Source organism: Harmonia axyridis, chromosome 1 (genome assembly GCF_914767665.1).
Source record: "Harmonia axyridis chromosome 1, icHarAxyr1.1, whole genome shotgun sequence".
Classification (NCBI taxonomy): domain Eukaryota; kingdom Metazoa; phylum Arthropoda; class Insecta; order Coleoptera; family Coccinellidae; genus Harmonia; species Harmonia axyridis.
In genome coordinates, this window is record NC_059501.1 from 47,218,297 (window position 1) to 47,239,241 (window position 20,945).

The 20,945-nt window shown below is 35.2% G+C and overlaps 2 protein-coding genes across 2 annotated transcripts; one reads left to right on the forward strand and one right to left on the reverse strand.

Annotated features, from left to right (window-relative positions):
• Positions 1-7,589: 7,589 nt before the first annotated feature.
• On the forward strand, positions 7,590-16,790 carry LOC123671315. Its single transcript, XM_045605072.1, has 4 exons — positions 7,590-7,601; positions 7,818-7,871; positions 15,430-16,251; positions 16,779-16,790. Exons 1-4 carry the CDS (start codon positions 7,590-7,592, stop codon positions 16,788-16,790), a joined length of 900 nt encoding a protein of 299 aa, XP_045461028.1.
• Positions 16,791-17,314: 524 nt separating this feature from the next.
• LOC123671324 lies at positions 17,315-18,187 on the reverse strand. The gene has a single exon (XM_045605085.1). It carries the CDS (start codon positions 18,185-18,187, stop codon positions 17,315-17,317), a length of 873 nt encoding a protein of 290 aa, XP_045461041.1.
• Between the last annotated feature and the right edge of the window lie 2,758 nt (positions 18,188-20,945).

A 20,945-nucleotide genomic window follows, 5' to 3' on the forward strand; every position in this document is an offset into this window, starting at 1 on the left:
AAATATTTTTTGAAATGCAGAAGATGCTGTTGAAGTAATTGTCATTGGTTCCTTCCGCGGTAAGGAATATTTATACCTTTGGCAATCATCACACTTCTTCACAAAAGTTTGAACGTCTTCTTTCAAGCCATTCCAAAAGTATTCCCTTTTTATGTTATTGTACATACCGTTTATACCTGCATGTCCTCCTGTAGGTAACATATGATAGTCATTCAAAATTATTTGTCTCATTTCTCTACTTTCAATCCGTTTCACATTTCTAACAATGTTTATCGTTAAAGATTTCCCTAAAATTTGATTTTTGTATTTCATCAACACATTTAAAAATTGAATATTATGCGAGCTCTTCAGTAAACATAATTCTTTTATATTATTTCTTGTGCACAATTCTTCCAGATTCCTCAACGATATACCTAAGTCATGCGTTGATCGGATATTCTGGTTTAAATAAATAATATGTGAATTCACATCGTATACTAAATTGTTATACTGAATTTTATGTTGATTTATTTTCAATTTGGAAAATTCTTCATTAGAAAGTGGCCTCAACTCTACACTTTCTACTGGACGTTTCAATACTTCGACTACAACAGGGTGATCAGTCCTTTCGAGTGAAATATTAGTCTGGGATTGTTCGCTAGGTTTTTCTTTTTTTGAATGAGATCTTGTTATGACATTTAATTTTTCGATTGAACGATTTTGTATTTCTTTCAGGTCTTCTGATTCTAATTTTATTCTCGACAATGCATCTGCGGTAACATTTTCCGAACCTTTGACGTAATTTACTGAAAAGTCATATTCTTCTAATATTAATCTGAATTTCGTTAATCTGCTAGATGGATTTGTCATATTGAATAAGTAAATTAGTGGACGGTGATCCGTTAAGATTTTAAACTTCCTTCCAAATAAATATGGCCTAAAATGTTTTACTGACCAAATAATTGCCAAAAGCTCTTTCTCAATTGTGCAATAATTCTTTTCTGCTGAATTTAAACTTCTTGAAGCATAAGCAATTGGATGGTCATTAGAATTTGATAAGATTGAGCCAAAAGCAAATCCACTTGCATCTGTCCTAAGGATAAACTCATTACTCTCTGAAAAGTCTGGATATTGTAGGATAGGTGCTTTTTGCAAAACCGTTCTTAAAGTTTGAAATGCCTTTTCGCAATCTTCATTCCATTGAAAAACTTTTCCTTTGCGGGACAAGTCATTCAAAGGTTGTGCAATTGCGGCGAAATTTCTGATAAATTTTCTGTAATAATTTGTCAATGCCACAAACCGTTTCGCTTCGTCAGAATTTTTTGGTACAGGATATTTTGAAATAGCGGAAATCTTTTCAGGATCTGGAGATATACCTTCATCTGAAATGATATGCCCTAGATATAATATTTCTTTTTTCAAAAATTCACATTTGATGGGATTTAATTTCAAATTGACTTTTCTCAAACGATGTAAAACTTTCAAAAGATTTTGATTATGATTTTGCAAAGAATGTCCAAAAACTATTAAATCATCTAAATATATAAAACATGAATCATAATTTAAGCCTGACATTGCTATTGTCATGAGTCTTGAAAATGCACTGGGACTCGTTTTCAAACCCATTCCTAATCTTTTCATTTGATATTGACCTCTTTCTGTAGTGAAAGCTGTATATGGTCTACTGTCGGGATGTAATTCTAATTGGTAATATCCTTGGGCTAAATCAAGATGGGAAAAATACATTGCTCCTGACAAAGAATCCAAGATTTCAGTTATGTTCGGTAAAGGAAATTTATCATCCTTAATTTGCTTATTCAATAACCTATAATCTAAAACTACTTTGAATTTCTTAACTCCATTTTTATCCGGTTTCTTTGGTACAATCAATAATGGTGATGACCATTCTGATTTTGCTTCTTCTATGATTCCATCTTGCAACATTTTGTCGACTTGTTTATGAATCTCGCTTTTCTGTGAGTGTGGTAACCTGTATGGTTTTACATATACGGGTTGCGCTTCAGGTTTGAGTAAAATTTTTTGTCGATATAAATTAGTAACTGTTAGAGGGTCTCCTTCAAGATGAAAAACATCTGCATATTTAGCACAGATTTTCTGGATAGATGTTTTCTCTTCTTCATTCAATGACTTCATATTAACTGAATCCAACACTTCATCTACTCTTTCTACCGATATATAATTTCGACCATAATTTAGTACTTCGAAATTTGAAAGAATTTCAAGTTTTGGTTGAAAATTCTTGATTTTTATCTCTCTTTCATTCACGTTTAATATTCTGACTGGAATTTTATTTGCTTTAGGTTTTGCAATCGTACTTGCAATAATCACTCCATCGCTAATCTGTTCGTTCAAAATAACACAATCCTCTGTTTCATCGGTATAACAATAATGAATTATTTCGCATCTGGGAGGTATAATAGTACAATATTCCACCTTTGATTTCAAGGGGACACTAATTTCATCGTTATCATTATGCAATGTTATTAAAAATTTTTCATGATCAATGATAGCTTTATATTTATTCAAAAAATCTGAGCCTAGTATACCATGAATACTAAGATCAAATGATTTAAGCACAGAAAAATGGTGAGGAAAATTTTTATTACTTATAATCAATGAAATATTTGCGGAACCCATGGAAGATGTGGATCCGGCAATACCTTTGATATTTATTTTTCCTGAAGTATCTATGTATTCTCCCTTCTGCAAATATTCTGAAAATATGCAGCTGATACTAGCACCAGTATCAATTAAAAAATTCAATTCATTTTTGCCATACTTGACCTCAACAAAGTTCAAAGCATTCATATTATAGTTTACGTTAGGAACGAAAAAACTTTTTGTCGGCGTTTTGCATTTCTTCATCGTCCGATTTTGTCATATAAACATGATGAGATTTCGAATTCCTATTATTCCTATTGTTATTGTAATTAGAGCGACGACCGCGACCTTCTTTCGTAGTACGATTCGGGTTGAATTTTTGCCTACGATTGTTATTTTCTGAATAGCGTCTACCTGACCTATATTTATTTTCATTGTGTGTGGAATTTCTCTGCCTGAAATGAAATAATTTAGGATTAGACGTTTGATAAGAATTTTTCACTAACTCTTCCTCTTTGGCTGAAGCTACAGCATCCTTTAAATTTGAGTAGTTTCTCGCTTTTATAATAGTTCTTATCTCGAAATTTTTCAAACCATTGGCAAAAGTGTTTATCGCAATTTTTTCATTTACTTGCCTTAAAATATCTAAAGCTGCGCTATCATTATCAGCTTGCGAAATAGTTAGGTCTAAAGAGAGTTGTTCTACCAATTTAGCGAAATCCTCGATCGATTTACCTTCTTGTCTAACATTGTGTAACTGGGTAGAAAGCGCTGCAGGTGACTTTTTAGTTAAAAGAAAATTTTTCATATCTAACACCAATTCATCAACTTTCCGATAATCCCGTCTTAATCTTAATTTTGCGTTTTGAGTCAATTTGATTTTAAGAATATAATTAATTAATTTCATTTTTTCTGATTCTTCTAACAGATCGTTGTTTAATTCTATAGAATCGATCAATTGTTTTACTGATTCCTCAGTGCTGTCAATAGACGGCAATAAAGAAGCAGCAGTCCTCAAATCAAATTTTTCTCCCATTTTCACAGAATTTTTTGAACTATTTATAATTACAATTCTTTGGTTCAATATATCCCTTGCATTTTTGAGTGAAGCTCTTATTTGTTCAGAATGCTTTTCAAAAAGCTCGAGAAAATCTGGGTCAGTACTATCTGAATTTTTTATTATTCTTGCAAATTGATTATCTAACTTATTCAAATCACACAACAATTTTTCATTCCTATCTAAACGCTCCCTACGCTCTTTCGGTTCTTTATTAATGTTATCCAAAAATTTCCTAACTATATTATTTAATTCCTCAATTTTATCCATATAATAATCAAATTCATCAAATATAAAAATAAGAAATAAGAGTCCATAAAATCACCAAAATAAAAAACAATAAGAATTTATGATTGTTTTTTAAGTCATACCAATTCTTGGCTTCTTCGTATCTCCCTGTGTATTTTCTTCCTTATGGACTTCATGGCTTGCCTGTAACAGAAGTACGCAATTCCTACACATACCATCACGAAAGCTGTAATTCCCAAAAGTTCTGAGGTCGTCCACTCTTTCAGCCCGTTGGTAGCGCCTCCGCTGTTGCCTGCTTGGGTGATGATGACCTCTTCTTCTTTAGATTTAGAAGAACCCATGTTTTAGCTGTGATGTCGTCTTGGGTGTAGGTAGTATGCCTTTTTCTATCAACCAAATCTGCATGGGACTGGCAGGATCGCCATGTGATGTTCTTACCAGGTACCAGTCTTATCGTTCATGCAGGGTGAAATAAGACACACACTCAAGGGAGTAACAGATGAGGTTTATTTATAGTTTCACCAACTTTTACATTACACGAGATCGTGTGAAGAAACAATAATGTCGAATCTAGAACATTTCTTATGGAACTGCCTATATCGGCTTATATGCATATTTATATATGAGAATATAGTTTACAAATTATCATTGACGACATAGTAACAAATTATTGGTAATTCAACAATGAATTCCAATAGTAGCTACCTTGCGGAAATATCGCTACTGAAATTGATATTGGAATTTGACCTACATTACACAGTATCCATTCTCCCTCTTATAATCAGTACCAACGGGCTTGTTGAAAGCCATCTAAGAGACCACACAAATTCCTTAGATCTCGAGCTGAACCTAATTGACACAGCGCAGAAGGAAGTACTGCTCTGGACAGCAAGAATAGTGAGAATCTTCCTGACGACAACCTAAATTAGTCTTGGTCAAACTTGACCCGGCTGATGTGGGACCAATACCCTATAAGGTGAAAAAAAAAATATATTATCATATAATTGCAAACCATAAAAATAGAGAAAAATAATAAGAATTGTAGACAATTATATACATCTGTTTTTATTATTATTATGTTATTATTTGTTATTCTATGATGATCATGATATTATAAATATATTCAATTCAATTAGATCTAGCTTAAAGCTGATTTATGGGTGGAAGGAGAATTTCTACTTTCGAGGGCAGTATATCAGTATTTACATCCAACTTTCATACTGCTGACGAACAGTTTTTGGACCTCATGGAACACAATTCCATTAAACCTCCCACCCTTTTATCTGATTCATCAATATATGATGCCAGCTTTAGTGTTGAATTTGTTACATTTGATTTGAGTCATATTTGAATATACTTCTTTTATTTCAGTTTTTAACACAAGGAGAACAAAGTGTACAAATCGCTTCACTTGCAACAAAATTTTCAAAACCTTAATAATTTGACCTTATTGATTTGTTAAGGCCTATTAAAATTATTCAATGACGTTAATAATTATCGGTTTCCTCCAACATAATTATGTAAACGTCATTCAAAGATGAATCAAAAACATCTAATCTGCAGATTTTGTTTTATTACATATTATCCATTGATTCCTTTTTTTGTCCAAGTAACGATAATCTACAGTGAAAGATCCTCATAGACAATATTTTTTCATACGCTATTTTCCTGTACATTCGTGGTACTAAGACTGTTATGTCTTTAGGTTTTCTTACTCGACTAAGAAGGACATAAAGCTGTCCGTGAGAGAAACAATCGGTACGTAAATCTATTCCGACGCAATCCAAGGTTTGACTTTGGCTTTTATGTCCAGTCATGGAATATGCCAACATGATCGGAAATCGTCCACGATTCATAATAAGCGGAGATCCTTCGATTAGATTGAATTTGAAAATAATTCGAGGGATTCCGTATTGTTGTCTTTCATCAAATTTTCTTATAGTTATAAGCCACCTAGAAATGGCTGTTACAAATACAAATTCAATTTAATGAATCCTCAAACCCCAAAACAATTTTCATTAATTAAATTGCATAAAAAAATTATCCAAGTAGACCAGCAGTATCATTCATTATCTCTCATTGTTCCAAATCATCGAAAAAATTAATACCGATCATCCAAAGCGGAGCTTATTTTCGAGGCTAATTCTCAATATAATAATCGAAAACAGTTCACACTTAATAGATGAAATTAAACATATCAAGCAACCTAAAAATTGAAAATTTATTTAGTTTAATTACAAAGCAAAAAATTTATAAGATTGATATTTCGAATTATTTTGGAGTTTCTCTAGAATATAATTATGATTTCGCTTTTAGCTGAAATATTCATGGATTATTCAGAACGTAGAATTCTCTTAAACCCTTCAAATAAAAATTGTATTTATTGGTGCAGGTATGTGGATGACCTTATTTGTTTCTTTAAAGGTACCTACTGACGCATACGTAAATAGGTGCTCCTCCCTTTGATATCTTCAAACAGATATCTGGAGATTTCAGATTGCAGAAACGTTCAAACATGAAATTTGTTAAAATTGTTATCTTTCGGTAATAGATTAATCCATATGACACATTAAGCCCAGATTATCCGGGACGTATTAGGAATGCCATAAATAAATTAATTTATCTAGGACTGTATTGTCATATTTTTAAAATCAAATTGTCATTTGGGAAATCCAGAAATAATTTTCATTACATGACAACGAACAAAATACAACAGATCCTTAAGTAGACGCAGTAATCCTCCGCTGGGACACTATACAATACAATCTACATATACTCATTACAGGTATACAGGTACAAAAAGAATGATCGAGCGGATTTTGAGAACATTAAATCCTCCAAGAATACACTTCATGCTCAATTCTATGAATGATTCAAATATCTTTGTTTTTCTGATTCAGTTTAGTTAGAGGAGGATGTTCCTTCAGTTGATGTGTGTACATCCCCAGGTTTAAAAGAATAGAAAGATTCGTCGGTTCTCATTTCAGAATCAAAAAATATTTGACCTCTGAAATAGAGAAATGTCAAAAAATCACAATGCATAGGAAATAGGAAGGCTAGGTTTCAAATGAAAAAACTCTGCAAACGATTAAAAAGACGGCATTACATTTCGAATGTAGAATCTTATATTATTTTTATTAGAACTCTTTATTGCTGAATTCATATGTTTGAATCTTATATTCAATTTTAATATTTTTTTTTTGGATCTTAATCCCAATTCTATTCATTTTTCTTCGGATGAAAACCACTTTCTACTATTATATGAATAATTCTAATTGAATTGTAGCTATCAATTTGTTTTGATTATTCCGGTAATCGGTAATCTTTGGTGGTTTTAATAATTAGGTTAGGAGCTGCACTCTATGTGCTCTACGATATCACTCGAAATAGTTTTTGTGTACGCATCACAGAACACTGAATATGTACAAAACTCGTTTTAAAAATTTTTAAAACTTATTCATCCGAATTATTATGCGGACAATAAATTCCCTTTTCTGATTCAATTAAATATATATATTTTATTTCATAATTGAACACCGTTCAAAGAATTCTCAACAAATGTTTACACTATTATTGAAAATGCATTCCTATATTTTTCTATGATTTAAATCTTATAAATCACAGAATATTAATATATTCTTAAATTATGATTAATGATCTATGATCTATTCATTTCATCAAAATGGACCGTTATGTGAGTCATCTGGCATTTTTATTGGAAAAAATTTATATTTATATAACAAACATTCAAAAAACAATAGCAATTCATATATATTTTAATTGTTATATTTTTTATGACAAGTATCATTCTTCTTTTTTACTTGAATCAGACGAATATCATTTAATTTTTTTTAAAAAAGTAGTTCATGTAAAGGTTCTTCTGAATCTCAATTAAATTTTTTTTTTCTAGCAAAGGAAATTACAGAAGCTAATGATCCAAACCATCAGGACGTTGAATAATATTGTAAGAATACAATCATCTTTTTCCTATAATCCATGTCATTTTAATTCATTTATACATTTCCGCCTTCCCATTTCTAAATAACATCGATATTTATCAAAAACAACTATGAAATATTTGAATAATTTGAAATTAATATTTAACACAGAAATTTCCTAGATGATTCTCAACATCTTTCTTCTTTTAATTCCTCTTAGGTTTTTATTCATCTGACTTAGATTCAAATATTTCAAATGAACTACAAATTTTTTAATCGTAATTTATAAAACAAAATGTAACTGTGAATAGCAAATTGTTATTCAGAATAAAAAATTTAGTTTTTCTAATATTGAATTAACTATTCTGAAATCCATTTTCACTTTAATGAATTATAATTTCTCATTCTGAAATACATATTTGCTTTTCTGAACTAAAATTAGAAAAATTTGTAATTAAAAAATATCAGAAGCACTTGAGCGCTCGGTCATTCATGTGCCTTTTACACCTTGGAGACCACAAAATAGAATGAATGTATTCACAGGGTAAGAACTTTCACAATTCTGACATCAATCTACTATACTCAAACAAAAAATTAATAAAAAGGAAGTTCAAATTTGCGTAGCTAGACTTGATATTTTTGTAAAGTGTGATACATTGTTGAATTCATAATTTTGTTCTTTATTAAGTGGTAATCAGCAAGAATTTCGAATGAACTTGCGTACTCAGGAGTTCTTGCTCCTATTTTGTCTCAACCTTCAATGAAAATTCACAAATTTTCTCATAATTTTGAACCTCTTGACAAAATTTGTAATTGATTGCCATCATTCAGGTATATAAGAATATCTATTCATAAATCAGAGTACAAGACATTAAACACAAAGTTTATTTCTACAATTCCTTTATTATTCGTGAGTATTTAACAAATATGAAAATATTTTTCAAACAGCATTGTCATAAAGTTTGAATATTTTACTAAAAAATATTTAAATAATTGATTGTAATTCATATAGGTTTGGTTGAAGCAAATATCTTGATAAATAAGAAATTTTACTAACGAATTCTTAGACTTTTGCACGTAACTCACTGTTCGCAATTAACATTTCATATCAACACCCAAAATGTCAATTCCGTCAGATGTGTGATCACGAAAATATTTCTTTCAAATTCTCAAATTTTCTATGATTCTGATATAGTGATCAACATGAAATTTTGTTATAAGCTTATAATTGTCATTTTTTCTTCAAATGTAAATTTTCGTCCCGATCGAATTTGCAGTTTCGAAATTGATAATAATGTAAACTTTTGTATGGCCATATATACCAAACGCCTGACCACAGTATAAAAACTTAACTATGACATTTGTAATCCGGACTTCCCCTGAAAAGTTCAAATTTCCCTGTTTGAATATACGGACAGCTAGCCAGAATCGAATTCGAGGACAGATTCATCATCGAAATAACGATATAGCAATTTGTTCAATGAATGAATATACATTTATTTAAAAATAAATCATCTTGAAAATGTTATGAAATTAAAATTTTGTGGAATAAAAATTTCAATTGAAGATATAAATAAAATATTTTTTGTAATTCAGGCAAACATGCAAATACATTTGTTACGGCAGGAACAGATGAGGAGCTGTAGGGGTAGAGGGGAAAGAGGTAGAGAGGGAAGGAAAGAGTGAGAAGAAAAAGAGGGGGAGGAAGAGTGAGAAGAAAAAGAGGGGGAGGAAGGGAAGAAAGAGGAGAAGACAGAAGAGAAGAGAGAGGACAAAGAGAGGAAAGAGGGGAAGAGAGGAGAGAAGTGACAATAGAAAGGGTAGAGAGAGAGGGAGAAGAAAACCAATTCGCCCCTACTCCTCCACAAACATCATATTTATAACATGAAAAATAAATTTTTCGTTTGAATTTCCTCTTTTTTATCTCGACAATTGCAATATTTTCCATATTAAAAGAACAACAATACGTTGTTTTCTGCTTTCTTAGCATGAAGCACTATTTGATATTTTGAATAATAAACCATTATAAGATTTTTTATCTTTTACATTAACAAATTACTGAAGATTGTTTTACTTGAAAAAAAAAAGATCTTTTGTTGCTCGTAAATCTCGTTTTTCAAGTGTGTGTTGAGATAATTAAACAATGATCTTTTTTTGCTTGTATCTTGAAATGAGTTTTGGACTTCCCAGTGTTCAACAATGAGATAATTATTAAATTGACTCAAGAGATCAACAGTGTACTATATCAGGACTAGTTAATACTGCTAAAGACATTAATAAACCATTTATTTTCAATACGGTTCTTCATTACAACTCTCTTTTGTTGAATCAAATTTCAATTTAGTTTTCAAAGGAGTTTTCAGATGTTTACAATCAGACATAGGTAAAATAAGCCATGGGTATTTGAAAGGCAGGTCTATTCATCATTTCTCTTTTTAGTTTGTTTATTATAAATATACTGAATATTTCTAAGAAAAAACTTCACTTCAGTTGTGAATTAATTTAAGTTGGACTTTTGCATCATGTATGACTATAAATTTGAGGAAGACCTATTCTTTTAAATTCCATTAGTAGTCTCTTGAATAGTACTTTGAAGATATTGATTTCAATAATGTATAGTATTTTTGGGACAGCGTGACGACTTGGTCGATGCTGGGTTTAATCAGGCCTCAATCTGCCTACTCCTGATTAACCTCGGGACAACTGTAACAGGACATGCGCTAACTAGGCCTCTATCTGCCTACTCCTAGTTAGCGGGAAAAAAATAAAACAGTAAAATAAAAAAATATATAAACAGATATAATATAAAACACAAAGTGCTACATGAGGTAGGTTGATATTTGGCTGGGCGTCCTCGGCTTATCTCCGTTTAAGATGCTTAGTTCGGGGCTTGAGTAGATTGTTGCGCCCTCTGTTGGGGGAAGCGTTAACCTGGTTGGCAGCGCCACCATGACCGTAACGCAGGAATCTGTAATCCCCACAGTATATATTTACTGGTCTTCCCTCAGTTGAAGTTAGAATTGGTATCATCAATTCAAAGGTTGAAAATACTTGAAGAGTAACTATTTAATAAATCTTTCCATGTCATGTCAATGAATTATTTAACTCGTATAAAAATATATAGATACCTATTTGTTAACTAAAGGTTCCAATTTCTTGATCGTTATAGGAATAGGTGCTCTCTATGGCGCGTTCAATAATGCTATCCTACTGATTTATTCATCGCTTTTAATTTTTTTAGAAATTGAATAATTCATTGATTCAGATCTAAAGTTAACATTTGAAAAAAATCAAATCAGTGTAGTTATCGAACCCACTAAATGGGTCAATAGTATTGGCCGATGCAATTTCAGTACCAAGGCAGTAAATTCAAATACTGAACTCAGGTCCTTCTGATTGAAGTAAATATTAAACAATGTTTGTTTCTTGCTTGTATCTTAAAATGCACTTTGCCAATTCCTTCAACTACACCGTACTAATTTGAATGAAAATTTTTTTGTTTGGATTCCGAACACTGACAGGAGAACGAAAAATGGCGGTGTGTGACGTCACACTAATAGGGCGTATAGCAGGCACCATTGTTAAATCCAATAGATGAGATGAAATGCCGTCCATTTATGTTTGGTCAATTCAAATTGAAAAAAAATGTCTAAGAGAAATATTGCACTAATATATTTGAATATGTTCTAGCAAAACAAAAATGAATTAAAAAAACTGATAGTCAAAAATATTGTCTGATTGAGTTTTTGAAAAATAGCACGGATCTTCAAAAGAGTGTGTAGGATTTCACGTATACCTACTTATGCGTTTCGTCCCTGGCACACACACCGGACTCATCAGTGTGACTTTGGTATAATTGTGTGTGCCGTGTCACAGACGCTTGGGGAATTTATTATTAGCGGGAGCAGCCGGGATTCGAACCCGGTAACCTCTAGGCTACCGAATGCTGTGTATATAGTTGCTATGTGGAGCTTTATGTCGAGCCGCCACATGACTCCCTCCCCAGTGACGGAGGAACGAAACTTATGCGTGTTACGAGGTCATCGGTGCAGCTGGGTGATTTCCGCCTAATCAGAGCTTCACCTCGCAGGCATCGTACGGACGGTGAATGCCGCCTATTCACGTCCGGCATACCGCGGCAGACCAAGGAGCACGTATTGCACGTCATGGGAATGGGCGTCTAGAGTACCGTTTGGAAATTGCAGATATATGGGAGCTACGCATCAACCTTCTGCTTTCCAGGACACATCGTTTAGATGGCCATTCCCATCACGTCAAGCTTGCTTGCTGTGACGACGGAAACTCGAGGCTCGGCGTGCCATAGGCTCTAGTGTCCGATGGACACCCCAGTAGCCGTGACGTTGAGCGGGGCAGTGAGTCGCCTCTGCGCTCCAACGCCGCATTTTTCTGCCATCACGTCGGGGTCACCAATGTAGGATTTCACGTATACCTACTTATGCGTTTCGTTCCTGGCACACACACCGGACTCATCAGTGTGACTTTGGTATAATTGTGTGTGCCGTGTCACAGACGCTTGGGGAATTTATTATTATCGGGAGCCGCCGGGATTCGAACCCGGACCTTGTCGCATCTCGGTGCGTGAGTCTACCTCTTAACCTCTAGGCTACCGAATGCTGTGTATATAGTTGCTATGTGGAGCTTTATGTCGAGCCGCCACAAGTGAATTGCCTAATTAATTCACTGACAAAGATGCATAAAGAAAATGGGAGAAATTGGTAACATACTTGTATACCGAGTGCATCTAGAGATTGGATGAAGAATACAGGCTGCGGCCTCCCTATGGAAATTGATTTATCCAAAATAGAAGTGAATATAATAGATATTTTTGAAAAGGTATCCATTGAGAGACATAAAGGGACTCAATTTTTTTTTTTTCATTGAATGTTCATATTATCTGCAGAAATGTTTATGTTGTGCATTTGGTTTATTCACTTGTTATTTATTAGAATGTTTTTTACATAAATTTCCATGAAAATGTGTTAATCGGAACAAACCAAATAGAAATCATTTTTCAAGAATTTACAAGTTACATTTCACATCGAAGGATTCATATAAATCATTGAATGATTGCGAATGAAATCATCTCTACTATCGATGAGGAAGTCTTATATTCCCAAATCAACTTGTGATGTACCATCGTTCCGATACATTGTATTTTCAATGCAAATAATATGGAGCACTACACAATCATTGACAATGTTACTTACTGTCTCCGAAGTACAATGAAGAACCCTATGCTCGAGTAGACAGCTTCTGAACTCCACTATATCTTTCAGGCTTTTGATTCCTCTCTTTTTTTTTGTTGTATGAATATTTTGGATTTCCTTCATTTTCCAGAGGTGTCATCAATAACAATAACAATAACAATAATATTTATTGACATCAAAAATTATTCACAACTTCAAAATCAATGCAAACGAATAAAATAGAGACTGTTCACGCCAAGTGAACGTTCTTTTTTTTCAGTTCAATTTTCTCGAAACTTTTCAATTTTCAGTTATTAAATTTCGTATGAATTTGAATGCGGTATTTATCGCAATTTTAAAACAGCTGTGATCTCTGCCGCTTAGCGCACATGTTGTGATTTCCATCAGTCAGTATCACTCTTTACGTCTTATACGAAAGATTTGATTGTTTCCATTCTGCTACCAAATATTAATATAATTATTGTTCTAATTTACGTACACAAATTTCGGAAAATATCGCATTTTCAACGCATTGTTCGCTGACTATCGAAGTTGTGTATATCAGAAATACAGTGTTTCTGTTCCATAAACATTAAATCAAAAGACTCCGTTTGAGAAATAAAGTTGTCACCAGTGGCGTACTCTGTGACATTCCTAAGGATAAGTGGAGTCGAATTAATAATTTTCCAGCTTGTCAATCATAAAGGATCTACCACTTCTGGTTCAGTTTGTTGAGCTCAATCAATCTGCTTCTGGAAGCTGAGGACTGCTGCAAGATCCATAACTTAAGTTCACCACTTCTAGGTAAGAATATTATTTTATTATAACTTTGGTTTCACTTGTCCTTTTCGTTTTCGTACTGTGTTGGGATAAGATTCAACTCTGAATACAGTCCACTAAAATTTTTTTCGTAAATCCCCAACATAATTTGGTCCTAGCGAGCCGAATTGCGTCCAATTTCAATATCTCGATCTAAATTTTCAGTAACTTCATTTCAAATTTCTTTTTTTTGCGGCTATCAAAACAGTTTTTTTATAAGTATCCATATATTACAATCTGGCAACATTCACCATAGCTGGAAAGTAATCTTTCTCAGAGTTCACATCTGTTTCAATTTAATCAATTCACTTTTAATTCTCTTTCTTCGTTCGTTTATTTACAACAATGCCACCTAAAACTGATACAGGTAATGCCTTATTGAATAAATTGGTCGATCAAAGAGCCAATGTATTTTCTATTGTAACCGTAATATGGAAAAAAATTGAAGGTTACGATTCTTCAAATATTTTTGAATTGCAAGCGTACCAGGAAAAAATACTTGCGTGCGAAGCAAAATTTGAATGCATACAGGAGGAAATGATGGAAATTAATTCCGAATTATCAGCAGCTGAACGTGTTGAAACGGCTCAGTCGGAGTTGGCGTTTGCTGAGGTAGTAGCTCACATTAGGGCTTTATTTTTTTCATTAAAACAACAACAATCAGCGTCAAACTAAGCGTCTAACACACAGCTTTCAAATTTTGAATCACTTTTGCTACCGAAAATAAATATTCGCCCTTTCTCAGGTGAAAGTTCAGAATGGCCAGAATTCTTTCAACTTTTCAATTCTCTGGTCCATGAAAATAAAAGTTAAGCGCCAATACAAAATTTCAATTATTAAAATCTTATTTAAGGAATGAGTCACTCGCAGTTATATCAGGACTGCAGTTATCAAATGAAAATTATGAATTGGCATATGAAAGCTTGAAGTCACGTTATCAAAATCCAAGAATGTTGGCGACTATGTACCTAAATGAAATATTGAATTTCAAGGCTTCAACAAATAATTCTGTACCACATCTCAAAGAATTCTTGAATTGTCATCAAACTTCAGTTAACGCAATAAAAGCACTAAACATAAAAGATTTATCAGATTTTCTTTTGTTTTCACTAGCATTACGTAACGTTGATCATTACACTAGAAAAGTATTTGAAAGCCAATTGGGCTCGTCTGATATTCCTGAATATAAGTCTTTGATAGATTTTGTCACGAACCAACTCAAAGCTCAGGAGTTTTGCGAACAGAACTCCTCTAAATCTTCAAATAAATCAACTGGTTCAAGTTCATTTCACTCTTTTAAAAATAAAACAAAAAATGTTTTGCTCGCAAGTTCTGCTGGTTCTTCTCAGGATCATTCCCTCAATGGACCATCTCGTTCAGTGAACTCAAGAATTCTTCATTGCCCAAAATGTAATGATACACATCCTCTGTTTGCATGTCCATCTTATATAAAAATGTCGAGGCAAGCTAAATTTGATTATTTAAAAAACTGCAAACGTTGCTTCAACTGTCTTGGACTCCACAATTTTAAATACTGTGCTTCCAAAAATTCATGTAGAGTAGCAAATCAACTCGTCACCATACTAGCCTCCATCCAGATAATCAATCTATCAATCAGTCAGATAATCTATCTGACATCCCGAAAAATAACAGCCTCCACATTGAAAGTAAAGTTTCGGAATCTGAATCTGCTACCCCCAATGAAATTATCAATTCATATCATATCAATAAAAAGTCTATTTGTGTTGGACAAGTGCTTCTTGGTACTGTTCAAGCTAGAATTGAATCTGCTGACGGTACAAAGCTCCAAGTTAGAGCTGTCTTAGATCCAGGGTCTCAAATTTCTGCTATCAGTCAGAAACTGGTGAAAAAATTGGGTTTAAAAATTAATTCAATCAATATGTCTATTTCTGGTATTGGTCAGACCAATGCGCAACCATTAGGTTTAATAGATTGCAAGTTGTATTCCAGAACAGGATTGGAGTACTTACAAGTACACGCTGTTGTGTTACCTGAAATTACCAACAATATACCTTCTGCCCCTTTGTCACAGGAAATAATTAAACATTTCGAGCACTTGAATTTGGCTGACGAAACATTTCATATTTCTCAACCCATAGATATTCTCCTAGGTGCTGATACTTATTTTATCGTTTTTGGAAGTGACGGTCGTATTTCGTCTCCTGGATATCCTACTGCCGTAAATACATTTTTCGGTTGGACAATCATAGGTCCCATAAATGAAATGTGTTCCTCTAAGATGTCAGTACTTTTGACTCAATCTGATCTCAGCGAACAGATGCAAAAATTTTGGTCGTTGGAAGAAGTTGGAGAAACTAATATTATAGATCCTGTAGATGATTACGTGGAAAAACATTTCGTATGTACTCATTTTCGTGACGAAAGTGGTCGTTATGTAGTGTCATTACCATTCAAGTTGGATAATCCAAATCCAGTGCTTTCTTTTAATTCAAAAAGATCATTGAAATCTTACTTCTCTCTCGAAAATCGATTGATGAAAGGCTTCGTCTTTCATCAATCGATTTTTTTTTTCCTTGAATTTATATATCGACTTTATGTCAGAATATTTGAAATTGGATCATATGTCACGTGCCAAAACTTCCAATAGTTATGTGATACCGCATCATGTTGTTCGTAAAGACTCTAGCTCAACCACGAAGCTGCGAGTTGTATTTAACGCCTCAGATTTAGATAGTTTGGGTGAATCGTTGAATGATATGTTGTTGGGAGGTCCCAAATTACAGAAATATATTCAAATAATTTTACTTTCATTCAGAATGTATCCTATAGTAATTTGTGCAGATATAGAGAAAATGTACAGACAAATTTTAGTATGTTCTTCAGACCGCAAATTTCAACATAATATATATTGTCGTTCATTCCCAGATCAGCCTGTAACAGAATTCGAATTGAACACCGTCACTTATGGTTTGAAACCTTCGGCTTTCTTGGCTTTATTTTTCGACTTTCAAATTGTCCTTTCATGGATAAAAACCCCGCCTCATAGGCTCAAAACGTTTGTTGCAAATCGAGTAGTCGCAATAAACGATTATGTTCCTGGTGCTTCATGGCATCATATCCAAACGGATTCCAACCCCGCCGATTTTCCTTCACGAGGTCTCACCCCTCAACAGTTCATGAACCCGGAAATTCAAAGATTTTGGTTTCATGGTCCTGAATTTCTGTCGATGCCTGTTATCAATTGGCCAACACCCTTTGTCAATTCTGACATTGAAACTTGCTTATTACCTGAGTTGAAACCAAGTCTTCATGTTGCAATTGCAACGAAACCTACAACTAATCAATTTATAAATATTTTGGATACCTTTTCTAATTTGAATAGGCTGAAAAGTGTATTTGCTCACGTTAGGAGATTCACTTATAATTGTCTGAACTCGAGAGCACGTTTGTCTGGTCCACTTTCAACCTGTTTTTACCGGTCGGCCTTTTACTAGACGTCGCGGAAACACGCACAAGTCTGCGCCGGTGTCGATCAAAAAATTTACTCCACTGCTTCGGTCCCTCAAAAACAAGCGGCGTGTGTTGGGGCAGCCGTCGCCTGCCGCGTTCAGTGACTGCCTTTGCCGTTTCCCTGTTGTACGCGATGCAGGACCATCGTGGTTCCGCGAGTGACCGCGCACTTCCGCACGAAGATCGTTTAACTCGCGACTTTGTTCGTCGAGGCGCACCGACAACCTCTCCAACACTTCACAAAGCTGTGATTCGCTTTGTGACACCCGAGGTGACACCGCAGATACTTGTTGCGGCGCGACGGTACCTAGCGCTTTCATTACGCAATCTGCGGTCTTGGCCAGGTCGTCCAGGGTGACGTTTGGTTGGGCAGCTTGCGCGGCAATGCTGGCGCGAGCGAGGGGGTTGATCCGCTCTATCCACCGGGCGCGGACGATCTCGTCTGCGGCGTTATCCCCAGCGAGCTGTTGGAGGTACCGCAGGAACTGGGAAGGCTTCCGGTCTCCAATTTCCACTCTCTCCAGCAGTTGTCGCGTCTTTTGGGCCTGTGATTTCCCCAGGCGTTGGAGAAGCTGCTCCTTCAGCGTCTCGTACGGCTTTTGGCTCGGAGGGTTAATCATCAGGTCGCGGACCTCCTTCGCGTACCTTCCGTCGAGGGATTTGGCCACCTGACGGAATTCAGCTAAACTGGCCGTTAGCCCGACATCTTCAAGTGACCACTCGACCTGTTGAAACCATACTTTTGGGTCCTCTGGGGTGAACGCGGGGATTTCAAGGCGTGCGTGTATTTCTGGAGTGGGTGCTGTGGCGGATTGGCTCGGCATCTTGGCGATTGGAGTTAATCGACCAAATCGTCCTTGTCACTCATAAAGTTGACGTTGATCACGTCGAGGTCACCAGTTTTGGGACAGCGTGACGACTTGGTCGATGCTGGGTTTAATCAGGCCTCAATCTGCCTACTCCTGATTAACCTCGGGACAACTGTAACAGGACATGCGCTAACTAGGCCTCTATCTGCCTACTCCTAGTTAGCGGGGAAAAAAATAAAAAAGTAAAATAAAAAAATATATAAACAGATATAATATAAAACACAAAGTGCTACATGAGGTAGGTTGATATTTGGCTGGGCGTTCTCGGCTTATCTCCGTTTAAGATGCTTAGTTCGAGGCTTGAGTAGATTGTTGCGCCCTCTGTTGGGGGAAGCGTTAACCTGGTTGGCAGCGCCACCATGACCGTAACGCAGGAATCTGTAATCCCCACAGTATATATTTACTGGTCTTCCCTCAGTTGAAGTTAGAATTGGTATCATCAATTCAAAGGTTGAAAATACTTAAAGAGTAACTATTTAATAAATCTTTCCATGTCATGTCAATGAATTATTTAACTCGTATAAAAATATATAGATACCTATTTGTTAACTAAAGGTTCCAATTTCTTGATCGTTATTGGAATAGGTGCTCTCTATGGCGCGTTCAATAATGCTATCCTACTGATTTATTCATCGCTTTTAATTTTTTTAGAAATTGAATAATTCATTGATTCAGATCTAAAGTTAACATTTGAAAAAAATCAAATCAGTGTAGTTATCGAACCCACTAAATGGGTCAATAGTATTGGCCGATGCAATTTTAGTACCAAGACAGTAAATTCAAATACTGAACTCAGGTCCTTCTGATTGAAGTAAATATTAAACAATGTTTGTTTCTTGCTTGTATCTTAAAATGTACTTTGCCAATTCCTTCAACTACACCGTACTAATTTGAATGAAAATTTTTTTGTTTGGATTCCGAACACTGACAGGAGAACGAAAAATGGCGGTGTGTGACGTCACACTAATAGAGCGTATAGCAGGCACCGTTGTTAAATTCAATAGATGAGATGAAATGCCGTCCATTTATGTTTGGTCAATTCAAATTGAAAAAAAATTTCGAAGAGAAATATTGCACTAATATATTTGAATATGTTCTAGCAAAACAAAAATAAATTCAAAAAACTGATAGTAAAAAATATTGTCTGATTGAGTTTTTGAAAAATAGCACAGATCTTCAAAAGAGTGTGTAGGATTTCACGTATACCTACTTATGCGTTTCGTCCCTGGCATACACACCGGACTCATCAGTGTGACTTTGGTATAATTGTGTGTGCCGTGTCACAGACGCTTGGGGAATTTATTATTAGCGGGAGCAGCCGGGATTCGAACCCGGTAACCTCTAGGCTACCAAATGCTGTGTATATAAGTGCTATGTGGAGCTTTATGTCGAGCCGCCACATGACTCCCTCCCCAGTGACGGAGGAACGAAACTTATGCGTGTTACGAGGTCATCGGTGCAGCTGGGTGATTTCCGCCTAATCAGAGCTTCACCTCGCAGGCATCGTACGGACGGTGAATGCCGCCTATTCACGTCCGGCATACCGCGGCAGACCAAGGAGCACGTATTGCACGTCATGGGAATGGGCGTCTAGAGTTCCGTTTGGAAATTGCAGATATATGGGAGCTACGCATCAACCTTCTGCTTTCCAGGACACATCGTTTAGATGGCCATTCCCATCACGTCGGGCTTGCTTGCTGTGACGACGGAAACTCGAGGCTCGGCGTGCCATCGGCTCTAGTGTCCGATGGACACCCCAGTAGCCGTAACGTTGAGCGGGGCAGTGAGTCGCCTCTGCGCTCCAACGCCGCATTTTTCTGCCATCACGTCGAGGTCACTAATGTAGGATTTCACGTATACCTACTTATGCGTTTCGTCCCTGGCACACACACCGGACTCATCAGTGTGACTTTGGTATAATTGTGTGTGCCGTGTCACAAACGCTTGGGGAATTTATTATTATCGGGAGCCGCCGGGATTCGAACCCGGACCTTGTCGCATCTCGGTGCGTGAGTCTACCTCTTAACCTCTAGGCTACCGAATGCTGTGTATATAGTTGCTATGTGGAGCTTTATGTCGAGCCGCCACAAGTGAATTGCCTAATTAATTCACTGACAAAGATGCATAAAGAAAATGGGAGAAATTGGTAACATACTTGTATACCGAGTGCATCTAGAGATTGGATGAAGAATACAGGCTGCGGCCTCCCTATGGAAATTGATTTATCCAAAATAGAAGTGAATATAATAGATATTTTTGAAAAGGTATCCATTGAGAGACATAAAGGGACTCAATTTTTTTTTTTCATTGAATGTTCATATTATCTGCAGAAATGTTTATGTTGTGCATTTGGTTTATTCACTTGTTATTTATTAGAATGTTTTTTACATAAATTTCCATGAAAATGTGTTAATCGGAACAAACCAAATAGAAATCATTTTTCAAGAATTTACAAGTTACATTTCACATCGAAGGATTCATATAAATCATTGAATGATTGCGAATGAAATCATCTCTACTATCGATGAGGAAGTCTTATATTCCCTAATCAACTTGTGATGTACCATCGTTCCGATACATTGTATTTTCAATGCAAATAATATGGAGCACTACACAATCATTGACAATGTTACCTACTGTCTCCGAAGTACAATGAAGAACCCTATGCTCGAGTAGACAGCTTCTGAACTCCACGATATCTTTCAGGCTTTTG

Bases quoted from the DNA above. Each gene is read 5' to 3' on its own strand.
- LOC123671315 (XM_045605072.1), top strand. The intron at 7,872-15,429 runs GTAAGAATACAA...AAATTCATGTAG, and splicing joins TCAGGACGTTGAATAATATT to AGTAGCAAATCAACTCGTCA.
- LOC123671324 (XM_045605085.1), bottom strand. From the start codon at position 18,187: ATGCCGAGCCAATCCGCCACAGCACCCACTCCAGAAATACACGCACGC.